We start from the raw sequence: 16,414 nt of genomic DNA on the forward strand, positions 1-16,414 counted from the left end.
TCTTGCATGAGGGGTAAGTGTTCCCGGCACCAGCATTGTATTCCATATTTTAGTGTATTCACAATGACTTATTACAATGACGCATTAACAATACGTGTGAAATTGGACATTTAAAATGTGCTATATTTATTATGATAAATACGCCTCCTCGCTCACACCCGCTCCCGAGACCACATCGCTCCCGTCCTCCAGAACCTCCGCTGGCTCCACGTCCAAAGTCCTCCTGATTACTTACAAAAGCCCTCAACAAGCATTGTGAGCTACCTAGCGCCACTTGTTTTGATGTACGTTTTTGTTAACGTCGCGAGTTTGTATCTTTCAGTGTTGAGGTGGGCACCGTTAGATTCTGTGTCTTTACGATCATAAACAATGTGTTGGATGTTCAGCTAGGATAAGTAATAAGGGAGCTAGGAGTGATTTTCCGTGCAGTAATAGGTTAGCATTTTTCGCTCGGGGCTAATCCGGAGGCTCACTGTTAGCATTGTGTGTTTTTTTTTGAAAAACAAAATGAAAAAGATCAGTTAAATTAGTTTTTTTCCCGTTATATGGATATAAAATATTCATAGTTCATTAAATATTAAGGTTCCTTAGACGTTGTTTCCTGCAAATGACGCGATTTCGGCCCCGGAACCGGGTCCGTGGGGCCTAAGGTGTTTTAATAGCTCTGCTACATTCCTCATTCCACCACGGCACCACCGTCTTCCTGCCCTCTGTTGTTCTTTTTGGTATGGTTTTATTTGCTGCTTCTTTAAAGAGCAACTTCCAGGTTAAAGACACCTGTGAATAAATGTGTAGGAAAATGAAGAATACATTAGATTTTCAAAAAGATATACAGAAATATACACTACAGTGACATCTGCCGTCGTTTTTGTAAGAAATGTTCACTTCCGCTAAAAAAAAAACTCGGCACGTGACCTCCCGCCTGTGACGTAACATGGGGGACACAAGGGGGAGAGCGGCCGGTGTAACGTATTAATAAACATGGATCCCAATGCTAGTTTCGACACAGAAGAAGTTGAACATGAATATTCAAATGCATATGACGGACCACAACCTTATAATTATGAGCCTGCTAGGCGTCCCAGAGACCAGGAGCAGCCAAGGATTAGAAGAAATAACGGCCATCGGAGATAAATGGAGCTGTGGTGTGAGGAGAACCAGTGGAGAACAGAGCAGCTGTCTTGGTGAGTGACCGGCGTTAGCTAACGTCACATCACAACATTGTGAAGTTAGCCATCATATATCAGGCTATAACTAAAGCAGCATTGATAATATAGTAACGTTACTGGCAGTACTGTTGATACTGATCCATAACAGAAACTAATGCGCAAGTATCAGCCGTATCTCGCGTTACCTAATGCAACTCCACACTACGGTGCTGTGTACCGGAGGAGAGAGAGATACGGCTGATACTTGACGATCTGGCGGAGAAAGGTTGTGGAGCCTCCGTTGATATGCCGTTGTAAATGGCTTGATGGAAAGCAGGTGTGTGCGCGTGCGAGGGAGCGAGCGAGAGGCTCCACCAGGCTCTCCTCTCCCGGCTGATCCTCCCCTATCCTCCCCTGGATATACTCCAGCTTTAAAAGGACTGCTCTGAACACTGGGAACTAAAAAACCACCCTGGAGAAACCCACAGGGATCCCGGGCTCTTCTTTGGATCGGGACCCGGTACTTTGGGAGTCCTCCTCCCCTCCTCCTCCTTTCTGCAGCGCTTTTTCTCCACCTTAATCCAGGTTGTCCTTTTGGCTTCTTTGAGTGTCTGGTACAGCAGGGAGGATTCTGATTCTGATTCTTCTTCTTCGGGTGGCCCTGACCATGAAGGAGGAGCCGCTCCCCACCGGCATGACCCCGGTCCGGTCCAGGATGCAGGGCGTGGGGATCCTGGACGCCAACACAGCGGCGCAGAGGTACAAATATCCCAGAGAAAACACTCTGCATTTCCTCTCATCTCCTCCTGGGTCATGCCACTGTTAGAAGCTCTGGGTGTGCACGCTGCAGGACACACTGCACCGCAAGTTAAACACATCTTTAGTTAGATCATAGATTTAGAGGACAGATCTTTATATGGAGGATGAAAGTACTAAAACACAGAGTGATCACCTTGTCAAATAATACAAAAACAAACATTAAAAGTCAGATTGAAGAGGTGAGATTGTGTAAGTGTTTTGAAGGTGGTGAGGTCAGTGCAGTCTCTGATGGGTTGGGGGAGTGAGTTCCAGAGGAGGGGGCAGCGACGGAGAAGGCTCTGTCCCCCCAGGTCCGGTGATTGATGCGGGTGGGGATGGATAGGAGGTTGGCTTCTGATGAGCAGAGGCAGCGGGAAGGGGTGTGGTGGTGCAGCAGGTCTGTGAGGTGGGGGGGGGCCTGATTATTGAGGTCTTTGTAAGTAATCAGGAGGACTTTGAAGTGGATTCTTTGACGGACGGGGAGCCAGCGGAGGTTCTGGAGGACGGGAGCGATGTGGTCTCGGGAGCGGGTGTGAGCGAGGAGGCGTATTTATCATAATAAATATAGCACATTTTAAAAGTCCAATTTCACACATTGTTAAAGGTCACATGTCATGGCCGTTTCCATTGATCATAATTCCATTGTTGAGGTATACTAAAATTGAAAAATACTGTGCAATTTTCCAAACTCACATTGGTTTCGCATACAGCATCTCTGTAAAGTATGTGTATTCAGCAGTATTCACTTTCTCCACTAAACGGCTCGCTTCAGCGCTCCATCCAGAAGTTCAAAGAAGGCTTGAAGCGGCTCGTTCAAAGGAGAAAAGAGCTTATTTCCACTTTAAATGACTCCAACACCGATGCTCAAAACAAAAGCAATGTTGAGCAGAAAATAGAAAACATGAAGGCCACACTGGGTGGACGGACCATTACTCTGGAAGATCTTGAGAAGGCAGAAAACTCCATCATATGCCAAACCCAAAGACAGTATTTTTCAGAGGAAATGACAGCACTGCAAACAACAAAACGTGGTGTCAAAAGGACAAGCAGCCTCTACAAGCTTGATCCAGTGTTAAAGGATGGAGTGCTAAGAATGGGAGGACACCTGAGGAGGGCAGCTATGCCAGAAGAAACTAAGTTCCCTGTCATACTGCCAAAAAACTGCCATGTGTCAAAGAAAGAACTGGACATGGAGGAAGAAACCAAATCCTCTCTGAAGTTAGGATGAGGTATTGGATCATCAGACGACAAAGAGCCACAGTTGGAGAGCAGAAGATGGCTGACTTGCCACAGGAAAGGCTTGAGCCAGACATGCCTCCATTTACCAATGTTGGTGTGGACTACTTTGGCCCCATTCAAGTCAAGAGAGCACGTACCACATTAAAGAGGTACGGAGTGCTGTTCACGTGCATGACAAGCAGAGCTGTGCATATTGAGGTCGCCAGCTCACTTGATACAGACTCATGCATTGATGCTTTGAGAAGATTCATATGCAGAAGAGGCCAAGTGAAACATATAAGATCTGACAATGGGACCCATTTTGTTGAAGCTCAGAGAGAGTTAAAGGAAGCCCTCTCCATTCTGAACCAGCACAGAATTCAGGGAACTCTGCTGCAAATGGGCATAAAGTGGAGTTTCAACCCCCCAGGAGCATCCCACCATGGAGGAGTATGGGAGCGTCTGATAAAGTCTGTGAGACTTTAGATGAAGAAGGGCTACAAACCCTTTTATGTGAGGTAGAGGCCATTTTGAACAGTCGACCAATCAAAACAGTCTCAAATGACCCTCAAGACCTGGAGCCTCTAACCCCAAATCACATCTTGCTTTTAAAAACCAAGCCAATTCTGCCCCCCTGGCGTTTTTGACAAGAACGACCTGAACGTAAGACGCCGATGGAAACAGGTGAAATACATGGCAGACCTTATTTGGAAATGCTGGTGCCGGGAACACTTACCCCTCATGCAAGAAAGACAGAAATGGTGCAAGGAGAAGAGAAGCGTTGAACCTGGAGATGTAGTAATGGTAGTTGACCCTACTGCTCCCCGCAGCTCTTGGATCCTGGGAAGAGTGCTAGAAGCTATGGCAGACACTAAAGGACTGGTTCGAGCTGTCAAAGTTAAAACACAGACCAGTGTGCTGGAGAGGCCAATTACCAAGATCTGTCTTCTGTTAGAATGTGAAGAGTGACGGCAGCAAACAGGGTATATGCAGGAATCCTGAAGTCAGATGTAAGACCTTTTTTAAGACCCTTTCCATACATTTTAAGACCTCATCGCCACTTGGAGTTTGAACCGGTTACCTTGGCGACACACTTTACCTCACATTGACTATATAAAGTATTGATTGTCCTTCCTCCTCATCTTCCAACCATTTGGACGCAGACTTGCATTTCCCCATAACGATGTTGTTTAGCAACCGGCGTAAACGGACCTTAGCACGCTATCAAGCAGTGAGCGTGCGATGTCCTGTTCAGATGACGTCAAATCCAACGGGATGCCATAAATAAACTACACAGAATCACACTACACACCTACGCAATGATTAAATTCAGGCAGACTGTAGAATACAACCTCTTTGGACAATTTATATACTTCTTGGAAAATGCCGTTTAATACTTTTTAATAGCCTCCATTTTCACTAAATAGATTTATCAACTTTTATTACTTTTTAAGACCCCGCGGACACCCTGGCAAAGAGTCTTCTTCCGCTGATGGCACGATGATATCATGTAGACAGGATGAGTAACATCACAACTCATATTGATGGATGACTGGATTCATGAAATGAATAGAAATCCTGAACTGTATAGGCTCCTTTTTTTTTCAAATATATATATTTGATAATTGTTTTTGTGGTACTCCAAAATACAACTAGAGGCCGGTTATGTAGGAGCCATTTTCTTAGATTATATTATTTTTAGACCCTCCAGAAAAACGCGGGCAAAAATCCATGATTATGCGATTAAACATGCAGGGTTTTTATCTGATTTTATGTGAAATTGCGGGAAGTTGCGAAATATGCGGAAAGTTGCGAAATATGCTAAATATGCGGGGGAAAAGAATAACAATTTTTTTAAATATTGGGCTGTCTTATTTATTCTCTCTCACACACAACCTGCCACTAACGTTAAACCCCTTTACTATTCAATTAAACACATTCAATGTGTATTTATTGTAAAAGCAATTGGGCTATTTTAGTCTATTTTTTCATCTTGGTGTTTTCTCTATCGTGTGAGCTCCACACATTCACTCTATACAGTGTTGTTTACATTCTGCGCGAGCTGATAACGTCGCGTCAAGACGAGTTAACTTTTTTTCTTCTCAACTTTGTGTGGAAAAATGCGGGGATTATACGGCCTTTTGATAAATATGCGGCTTTTTTAAAATCTGCGCCATTTTGCTGATTATGCGATAAATTCTGCGATCGCAGGATCGCGTTTTTCTGGAGGGTCTATATTTGATCTTTTTAGAGTACCTTTCAGAGCCTGAGATTCTGTGCTGTATATTATTTATTATTTAATTTGAGTGCGTTACTCCTGCAGGTCGAGGTGCTGCAGCATAAAAGGAGAGGTGCTGCAGCCTACTGATGCGGCTGATTGAAGCAAATCGTTTTTAGACCTTGCTGGTTGGAAGTGTCACAGCTTGGTTCTTGTGCCTTTAACATTGAAGTATCAGTTTATGTGACAAATAGTTTGCAAAGTGGACAGGTAACCGAGAAAAGCTTCTTTGAGTCTCAGAGACCAAGGTCCTGTACACTTCGCATACATTGACGGCACAACATCAGGTCTGCGATGTGGACAGTACACCTAAAATACATCACTACCCAACCTGTGGTATTTGAAAATAAGGGAATGACATGTTTATAATATGCTGCAAAACACAACAAATACGCAGGGTTATGAGTCTGTTTCTAAGGACATTTTATTTTTGAAACAGAGATAACACTTTAAATAACAATAATAACATAAACAGTAATAATAACAAACAACTGTTAGTTAGACTTCAACTCAGAAAAAAAAGTTTTCCCACACTCTTAAAACCACTATGGGTTTTCTCTTGTGTGAATACGGTGATGTGTTTTGAGATTACCTGATGTAGTGAACGTTTTCCCACACTCTTCACACCAGTACGGTTTTTCTCCCGTGTGAATACGGTGATGTGTTTTGAGATCACTTGATGTAGTGAAAGTTTTCCCACACTCATCACAGCTATGCGGTTTTTCACCAGTGTGAATACGGTGATGTGATTTGAGAGCACCTGATGTAGTGAAAGTTTTCCCACACTCTTCACAGCTGTACGGTTTTTCTCCAGTGTGAACACGGTGATGTATTTTGAGATGACTTGATCTAGAGAAAGTTGCCCCACACTCTTCACAGCTGTAAGGTTTTTCTCCAGTGTGAACACGAAGATGTATTTTGAGAGCACTTGATGTAGTGCAAGTTTTCCCACACTCTTCACACCAGTACGGTTTTTCTCCCGTGTGAATACGGTGATGTGTTTCGAGATCACTTGATGTAGTGAACATTTTCCCACACTCTTCACACCAGTACGGTTTTTCTCCAGTGTGAACACGGTGATGTATTTTGAGATGACTTGATCCAGAGAAAGTTGTCCCACACTCTTCACAGCTGTACGGTTTTTCTCCAGTGTGAACACGAAGATGTATTTTGAGAGCACCTGATGTTTTGAAAGTTTTCCCACACTCTTCACAGCTGTACGGTTTTTCTCCAGTGTGAACACGAAGATGTATTTTGAGAGCACCTGATGTAGAGAAAGTTTTCCCACACTCTTCACACCAGTACGGTTTTTCTCCCGTGTGAATACGGTGATGTGTTTTGAGATGACTTGATGTAGAGAAAGTTGTCCCACACTTTTCACAGCTGTACGGTTTTTCTCCAGTGTGAATACGGTGATGTATTTTGAGATGACTTGATCTAGAGAAAGTTTTCCCACAGTCTTCACAGCTGTACGGTTTTTCTCCCGTGTGAACACGAAGATGTATTTTGAGATCACTTGATCTGGAGAAAGTTTTCCCACACTCTTCACAGCTGTACGGTTTTTCACCTGTATGAGTAAGCAGGTGGCGCTTTAAATGTCCAGATGTTGTAAAGGATTTGTCACATTGCTGACAGCTGTGACATCTCTCTTTTCCTTTCGGTTTCTAGAACAGACGGACAGAGAAAGAGAGAAAGTCAATCTAAAAAGCATAAATACACAAGTCAACACAATAAAAACTCACTTAATATAAACCTTGAGTTAACAAAATACTACTTATCAACTGTTTGTGTTTATTATATTTGCTGCTCGACTACCCCTGGTATACAGGAGACAGAGGGAGACGGCATGCTGTCACTGCGAGTCTCAGTATGCTCTGTTCGTCTTGTTTTTTGTTTTTGTTTTTTTGGTCTAATTATTGTCTAAACTTTGTCGTGTCTGTATGAAACGTAATTTTGAGAGACCATGCTTTTGATCCTGTGGATTACATTTGCCTTCTGCAGACCATGTCTGGCCATTCAACTTTCCAAGACACACCTGAGTGACAGCACGAACAGGTATGGCGAGGAGCCCCGGCCTCTACGCTGCTACAGCCACGAGGCTATGCTAGAGCTACAATGCGATCGGCCTCCTACGAATACATCAAGCCATCTGTGGTCTTCGATATTGGATGACATCCCTCGGGAGCCGCTGAGAAACACCAGGAAAAAAAGACGAGGAAGAAGGGGAGGCGTTCAGAATCGCCTACGGCGGAGATTCAGCCGGCCACCACTTCCATCCATCATTCTCACAAACCTGTGCTCATTGAGCAACAACGTGGACACACTAAGGACATACACAAGGTACAGTCATGAATTTCTTGAGGCCTCTTTATTATGTTTCAAGGAAAGTTGGCTACAATCTACAATGCCTGAATCTCTCTTTGAAGTATTCACCTTTGTTCGAGCAGACAGGGATGCGAACTCGGGAAAACCAGAGGAGGCGATATTTGTGTGTATATTAATGACCTGTGGTGCCGATCAGTCAAATGTAAAACCTGCAATCCCAACGTGGAAATTCTCTGCATGACGTTAAGACCCTTTTATCTGCCTAGAGAATTCAGGTGTTTTACTGTTTGTTGTTTACGTGCCTCCCAGCAGCAGAGCGCCACTGGCGGCCGGCTCCATCGCTGACTGTGTTCACGAGCTGCAACTCAGCCACCCCGATGCACCGGCAATAGTGCTCTGGGACATGAAGCAATGTCGCCTGGAAACTGTGTTACCTGGATTCCAGCAGTATGTTAGGGATCACAGCAGGAAAGACAATATCCTGGACAAATGCACCGTAAATGATAAAGGAGCCTTTGTGTCCAAATACTGACCACCAATACTGAACTCTGATCATAATGTTGTGAATATGACACCAGTGTATAAGACCAAACTGAAGGGAAGTCAACCAGAAAAGAAAGTAATAAGGACATGGACAAATGAAAGTAGGGAACAGTTGAAAGCCTGTTTTGATTGGACAGATTGGGACATATTTCAGGAATGTTCACTAGATGAAATAACTAATGTTACCAACGACTATATTAACTTCTGTGTTCCCACTAAAGAAATACAAATCTATCCAAGTAATAAATCAATTATAAAAACCAGGAAAATAGTTTTCAAAAACAAAGACTATGGAAAGAACTGAAAGTCAAATTGAGGGAATCAAAACTGGCACACAGAGAGCTTTTGGGAAATGCTTTTAAAGCCAAAGACCACAAAAAAGTGTGGGACACCATGAGAACCATGACAGGAATGACCTCTTCAGCTAAACCTATTGTGATGGACAAGACATACTTGATCCATACCAATTTGCCTATAAGCAAGGGGGTGGTACTGTTGCTACTCTGGTTCATATCATTACTAAACATTTAGATAAACGTCACACCTATGCAAGAGCCCTCTTCCTAGACTTCTCAGCCGCATTCAACACAATACAAGCAGACATCTTGGTGTCAACAATGGGATCTCATGAATCTTTGTGGGAAAAGTACTGCGGTGTGACTTTTGAATTGAGCCGTCCCTTATAGATACTATCTCTTTACGTATTAGTGATGGGAATTCCGGCTAATTTTAGAGAGTCGGATCATTTGACTCGGCTCACTAAGAAGAGCCGGCTCTTTCGGCTCCCAGACGGATCTTCATGTTACCACAGTTTACCAGAGCCTCAGTTTCGCCGCTGATGAAGTGCACACTGACCTGAGCTCCAGAGGTCTCCTTGTTCTCCTCCATGCTGCTCTCAGGGCTCCTTCTCCGGCTGGGTCTCTGAAATAATCAACACAACTACAGCTGACACAAAACAAGACAACTCAATACAACCGACAGACACAACTAAACTAATCTACTTCGTAGGTTCATAGCAGAGGTGAGAAGTAACTAAGTACATTTACTCAAGTACTTGAACCACTGTTCAGTGGCGGTTCTAGACCAATTTGACTGGGGGGGCCACTGGGGGGCCAGTTATTTTCTGAGGGGGGCACAATAAATGCAGGACGAAAAAGAGAACTAGACAGTATGAAGTAATTGCGCATAAGAAGTATTTGTTTCATTCCACTTATTTATTTCAGATAGATCTTTTAGTTATTACTGTTAGCTTAAGTTATAGTACCATTTTTGCACTAACACCATATCATATTTATATAAAAATAAAGGCAATGAACAGTTACATCTCTACTTTACATAAGGGTGTCTGCATCCCAGGCTGTAGTCTCCTTCCCAAAATCTCACATTACAGCAACAAAATCCTGCAGTTTTTGGCAAACCGATCAACAAGTTTACGCAACAAGAGTACCAGAAAATATACATACAGAACTCACACCTGTTCTGCACGCGCACTAATCAGTTTCGTCTATTCCGTCACATTTCTAATAAACGTAAAACAGAGATATCTGGAAAACACACAGATTTATATATAAAAATAAAGGCAATGAACAGTTACATCTCTACTTTACATAAGGGTGTCTGCATCCCAGGCTGTAGTTTCCTTCCCAAAATGTCACAGACATTGCGGTTTTAGTGATTTTTGGCAAACCGATCAACAAATAAGTCAAGATTCAAAGCCTTTGACCTCCTTGACTCAATACTAAGCACACCCAGATTGCTCAGTCTCTCATCAGTTATGGTGGATCTGAGAAAAGTTTTGACCAGCTTCAATGTAGAAAAACTACGCTCACAGGAAGCAGAACTGACTGGGATTGCGACTGCTATTTTGCAGAGTCTGAAGAGCTCAAAAACACTTCTTTATAAGGCTCAATGAACTGAACAAGCTCCACTGTACTATCAGGTCTCTGCATCCCAGTCTTTATTTTCCTATCTAAAATTCTGCTGAACTGATGTAGTTCATGCCCCAAGTCCTCAATATTTGCATCATACAAGTGAGCAAATGAAAGCAGAGTTGTCTCCTTCAGAAATGCATCACTTTTGGGGTTAAGAGCTTGGATGCTATTCATCATGTCACAGTTTGTGTTTGAAAACCGTCTATTAAGCTCATTGAGCATCTGATCAATGACAGGGTAGAAAAAGGCTGTACGAAACCCGTGTTTATCTTGTTCTGTCTCTCTCTGTCCGACAGTAGTCAGTACGAAGCTTTCAGCAAGTTTAGAGCTCAGTCGTTTTTGTCGTTTTGCTGCTGGCTGTATTGCAGTATCACATTGCTCAGAAATGTTCAACACTTCATCCCAGAAGTTATCAAAAAATGACTCCTGCCTGAAGTCATTCAATGTCTGAACCAGAGATTCAACTAAATCCACAGCCTTTGAAAGGTCAAGGGATGAAGACTGTAACATGTCAGAGAGAAATGTTGTTTCTGCAAACACTTTACGGAGTGTTACAAGATGCACAATGAATTCTAGATCCAACTGTGCCAGCAGACCACGTGCCTCAATAGATCTCTCACCATTGCATTATTGGGCTATGTCTTGCAGTACTCGCTTGAGGGCCGGTAATCTATCCATAATGTTACGGAGAGATATACTTCTGCATGCCCATCTAGTGTCACTCAATCGCTGGAGTTCTCTTGGAGCACCTTCGTACATCTCTCTTTGGATATCTAGCCATTTGGGGTGGTCATACGAACCAGATGTGAAGACGTATAGCTTTTCTAGTAAGGAGAAGAACTGCTCTGCTTCTGGGACAGCTTTGACTGTATCTACTAAAACTAGATTTAGACAGTGAGCATTGCAATGAACATAAAAAGCATATTTAGCTTGCTCTCTGATTCTAGCCAGGACCCCTGAGTGCTTACCGCTCATGACAGCAGCACCATCATATGCTTGGCCTACAAAGTTGCTTTTGTATTCCAGACCGTGACTTTCCAATATGTGAATTATTTTTTCAGTAAGCCCTGCTGCATCCAGCCTCTCTGCTGACTCAAAATGGAGAAAACTCTCCTGGATAGCACCATTGAAGTAGTACCTGACTACAAGAGAAATCTGTTCTTTTTTTTTTAACATCTTTTGTTTCATCTGCCATGATGCTAAAGACTTCACTGTTTTTCACTTCCTCTGTTATTTCAGATTGAACCATGTCTGCAAGACAACACAGAACTTCATTCTGAATGGTTTTGCTTGTGTACTTTGCATTATGAATGGAAGTCAACCTTCTCTTAACAGCTTTGTCATGGTTAGCAATTGTCTCTAGAATGCTCATGAAGTTCCCTTTATTATCTGAGCCTGCAGACTCATTGTGTCCTCTTTGAGCAATGTTTTGTGTCGCAGTAAGTAGCAGCACTTCGGCTATGGTTTCTATATATTCCCGATTTTCTTGAACCAGCTTCTTATGTTCTTTGTTAAGTACATTTGCCAATGTTGCATTAGATGTCACAGCTCTCTGGTAGTCTTTCCATGCCATCATTGCGTGTACCGCTCAGATTTGGCATGGATTGCAAATCCCCCCTCTTTGTATGTTGCCTTCTTCCAGTTCTTGAAACCTGAAGGGGAATCAAATACAGTGTCTGTGCTATTCGGAGGGCTAAAATGTCTGCAGGCGTAACAATGAGCAGAGTCTGACATTTTGGAGAACTCAAGCCAGGGGTGAATCTTGTACCAGTCAGCCTTGAAACTCCTTCTCCGGTCGCCCATCCAGGTCCTTGGAAACAATTTAGGGTGTGGTTGCATTGGTGGTTTCTCTGTGCACTTGCTGATATCTGTGGAGAAAGATAACGCAAATAAATATGTTTATTATTATTATTATTATAATAATTGAAACAGATCATTATAAATGATATATGCACATTTACCAGAGCAATGAACAAACACAAATTAGATATCTATATTAATAGATTTATGACAAAAAGCTGCTTTCTCCCTGTTATATTTGGTTAAGCCAGACAACAGGCTTTGGGATAAGATAAGGGCTTGCCTGGACTCAAACCATCTCGGCTGCCAACAATAAATACAATAATATTAATAAATAAATATAAATAAGTGACAGAAAAATAATTGTAATAATAATGAAAGAAGTTCAATTAAATGGGAAATGGATGAATTAATCAGAAAAGGAAGAGATGTGTATGTGTGTGTATATGTACATATGTGTGCATATATATTTATATATGTATCTATTTATTTATTACACCTTTTTTTTGTTTTATAATAAAAGAGGAAAAAAGAAGTATATCTATATTATGAAGCAAATCATGTATAAATACAACGCCATATGCATACATAAAATGTAACTGACACTGTCATCCCCCTGCCCCCCACCCTTCATGTTATTGTCTTGTCCTAATTGTGATGTGTGTGAGCCATGTCCTTGTCCGTATGTTTTTGTCTTTGAAAATGTTTAATAAAATATAAATGTTAAAAAAAAGATTTATGACATGAGGGAAAATGAATTAGTATCACACACACTCCGACAAACCATTTGAACTGTAACTAAGATTAAAACAGGCACGTTTGTTTTTCAAAATCACAAACCTGATGTTCCAGTATTTGTGGATCTATCCCCTGTCTCTGTCTCACTCTCGATTTCATCCTCAGCCTCACTCTGTGACTCCCCATCTTTCTCTCCCTGCTCTGAACCTTCACTTTCCAGATCAGTCTCTCCTGAAAAGTCCTCCGGCTCTGGCTCTGTGGCAATCTGCACTTCCTGCTGTGTGTTACTGTCTGCCTCATCATATATTTTTTTAGGGGGGTGAAAAAGGACATAATGTCCTTTATCGCTTCATTTTGAAACTATAGAGCAAACACAAAGGGGGAGGACAACACTTCAGCAACGCAGAATATAAATGTATAACTGCTAGATACATTTCACAACTATATAGCTAGGGTGACCAGGTGTCCCTCTTAAAATAGAACGAAATGGCGGGATACACTTTTGGTGGTGTAAAATGGAGCCTGAGACAAAGGAAATGCAGCTACAAAAAAGCCTGGGAAGGTACTTATTATTGGGTAAAACCGGTGAATGGAGATTCCCAGAGCGTGTTCTGGCTCGGTTCGCTGACGGCCGGCACCGCCCTTTATTATTTATTTATTTTAAACGGCATCATTTAAGGCAATGACAGATGATGAAAGCAAACTGTTTGCTGTCGCTGATTACTTTGCACACTACGTTAACTAACGTTAGTCAACAACAGGGACGTTCACAGACATTTGGAGGGGTTATTGCTCTAAACTGGAAAAAGGGCCTCCCCCGGAAAAAAACATAAGACCTTTTGAAAATTGTAACTTGTTTTTAATGTCAAAGAAACCAAACGATTTTTACATCAACTAAGTTGAACAGTAATTCACATCTCATAACAAAATAAGCTAAGGCGACTACTTGCATTCGGTGACTTGATTTTTAAAATGTTTTGCGGTCCATAACTCATTAAAATATCTAATGTTAGTAACTATTAAAGACAAAATGGGGACAATTATTTTCTAATGTAGTTTGACCATTGTAACTGCTGTGCAGACATAGGCTACTGATAACATAGGGCTTCTATAATTACCTTAAATAAACTCACTAATTAATGAAACCAGTTCAATATGCATTATTCTATTCTTATCATTCTTTATGAGCGCAGTGACGGTAAGGTATCTAATTACTTATTTATTTAGTATTCCATAACTTAATAACAGATATGGTCAAATGAAAGTAGAGACATAGCAGAAATCCTACAATGAAGCTGGACATTGAACTGTTCACCCGTGAGAGGCCGATCAAGAAAAGAGAGCGAGCGGCCCCATTGAGGGAGTTTACAGATGAAAAGACACAGAAAAACAGAAGCACAATAACAACAAGTAGGCTATATTTATGTGTTTTTTTGTAAATAACCGACGGTATCAAGAGGAAGTAAGTCCCCTGGTTTGTCCCTTATAGCCTAACTGCCATGAGACAACTCAAAATCAAGACTCCAAAATCCGACACTGAGGTGGTCTTAATGCACCGGCAGATGACAGCGCTGACAAAGTGTGTTTCCCGCAGCGAGACGCTACAATACTAATTGTGGGCTTATCATGTTGATTCGGCCACAACAGAAAAAAGAAAAACAAACTCTCGCTCTCTCCAGAGGGGCAGGTCAGCCAAAAATGCCAAACGGGCCGTTGCCCGGGCAACATTAGCCCGTACCTGTGCACGTCCCTGGTCAACAACAACACTTACTGACCTAAAGTCTTACCTTGTAACATTACACGGATACAATAGTTTAACTCACCTTCAATTATCGTGGTAGTCTCTCGAAACGTAGGTTTCAATCAGTCTTTCTTGGATGCAACAGCCTCTGATGATCCGAGATGAAAAGTGTTTGTTTTTTTCACCCTTCAGCCGGACAGTGAAAGTGAGTGCACCGCTCTAATGGGTCCTGGGTGCACCGCTCTAATGGGTCCGACTAGAATGACGAATAACGTTAGTTCTGCCTATTCCGTCATTCAATAAATCGTGTAATAAACATAGACTGTAAATATAAATGGACGTAGGGTCCGTGACGTCACTCATAGGATTCTGCAGAGTTGCCGAGAAGCCCTTAGTAGGCGGAGTCGGCCACTAACGGCTGGACAGTGACGTCAGAGTTCAACTCCCGCCTACTCCAGCCTGCTCCAAATAAGGGCAAAGAGGCGGAGCCGAGGCGGGACCTGCTGCCACCGAGCTGAAAGTTCCAGAGCTAGCTGAAGCTACCAAGCTAAGCTAACATGCTCCCCATCTGCACACTGCCGTGGCATTTTACGTTTCTAAGGTAAGCGGACATGAAACTATTCGGCAAAACTATAAATAATAATCTAAGTTATTGAGTTTTTAGCATAATACTTCAGAATCTTAAAATCCCTTAACGTTTGTATGCAATTGTGCTAAATTCAACACTGGAATCAAGCAAATATTAATATGTTTACATGACATTAGTTATTTATATTTTGATATCACTTGACTATACGTTTAATACATTTAAGTCAAGCTAAGACCTGTCTGTCCGCCGCATCTACACACTGTACCACACACACCTACAGCTCCTAAAGCATAATCAGGAACAGCCGTTGTTTATTTTATTATGTGAAGCACTAAATGGGCTTAGAAAGATATCGACTCTTTGTTTGTAGATATCTACTAAACTAAAGCAAATACAGAGAGTAGGCCTGTTATACTGAGTGATTATACACACTGCTCTGCTTTCTGCACGGACCTCACAGCTGTTCTCACTGTAAACATTGCGTCGCGATGAAAGCAGACAGTTACTAAAATAATATCCAGGGGATGCATGCAGAGCTGTCATTGGCTGAGATAAGTCCGGCCGTGCGTCACGCCTCCACCGTGCCCGGAGATGCATCCGTGAAGGAGCCATGGAGGACCGTGGAGGACACATCAGTGTCTCCTCGGTTAGAGCTCCTCCAGAGAGCCTCCTCGACGCTCAATGCTCGGTCCTCGAAGTGCATTTAGAGAAATGCGATGTCCTTCAACATGGCGCGCTGAAATTCATTTCCGGGTCACTACTGGAGAACCGAGGAGTCGAGGAGGGGAATTTGAGTATTGAGAAACCTCTAAGGAATGTGTCATAGTAGAAATATGCAGTCCAAGAAAAGAAGGGAAAATAAAGCTTATCAATTTCTATAACCCGTGTAAAAATCTGAACATTGAAACCTTACAGACAATAGCAGGGACGGCTCATAGAAGGGAAGTATGGTGTGGTGACTTCAATGCTCACAACAGCCTATGGGGAAGCAGTCAAACAGACAGTAATGGGGATGTCGTAGAAGAAATGCCAGAGGAAAGATCAGTTTTTGCCTTAATGATGGACAAAAAACAAGAATAGACGTGAATAGGGGGACACAATTATGTTTGGACCTCACACTGGTGACGGATAGTTTTAAATCATGTGAATGGTATGTAAAAAGTGATTCTACCATAGGAAGTGATCATTACCCAGTTTTTACAATCATCAACACAAACGTATACGTAGATAGGAAGGGAGTGTATTCACCAGGTGGTGCTTTGGTAAAGCTGACTGGGAAACATTTAGGCTTTACTGTAAGGAGTC

At 42.3% G+C, this 16,414-nt stretch overlaps 1 protein-coding gene across 8 annotated transcripts; it reads right to left on the reverse strand.

The window, feature by feature from the left end:
• Positions 1 to 5,841: 5,841 nt before the first annotated feature.
• On the reverse strand, positions 5,842 to 14,726 carry LOC307024043 (uncharacterized protein). 8 transcript variants are annotated; one of them, XM_079657832.1, is made up of 4 exons: positions 14,603 to 14,726; positions 12,010 to 12,109; positions 9,166 to 9,231; positions 5,842 to 7,106 (listed from the first exon to the last, which is right to left on the reverse strand). In XM_079657832.1, exons 3-4 carry the CDS (start codon positions 9,196 to 9,198, stop codon positions 5,988 to 5,990), a joined length of 1,152 nt encoding a protein of 383 aa, XP_079513958.1. In that variant the 5' UTR covers positions 9,199 to 9,231; positions 12,010 to 12,109; positions 14,603 to 14,726; the 3' UTR covers positions 5,842 to 5,987. The 8 variants fall into 8 exon arrangements, with proteins under 8 accessions (XP_079513958.1, XP_079513956.1, XP_079513959.1 ...); XM_079657830.1 differs by having other exon boundaries at positions 9,166 to 11,893; XM_079657833.1 differs by having other exon boundaries at positions 11,974 to 12,109.
• Positions 14,727 to 16,414: the final 1,688 nt, after the last annotated feature.

Source organism: Notothenia rossii, assembly GCF_949606895.1.
Source record: "Notothenia rossii genome assembly, chromosome: 11".
Classification (NCBI taxonomy): domain Eukaryota; kingdom Metazoa; phylum Chordata; class Actinopteri; order Perciformes; family Nototheniidae; genus Notothenia; species Notothenia rossii.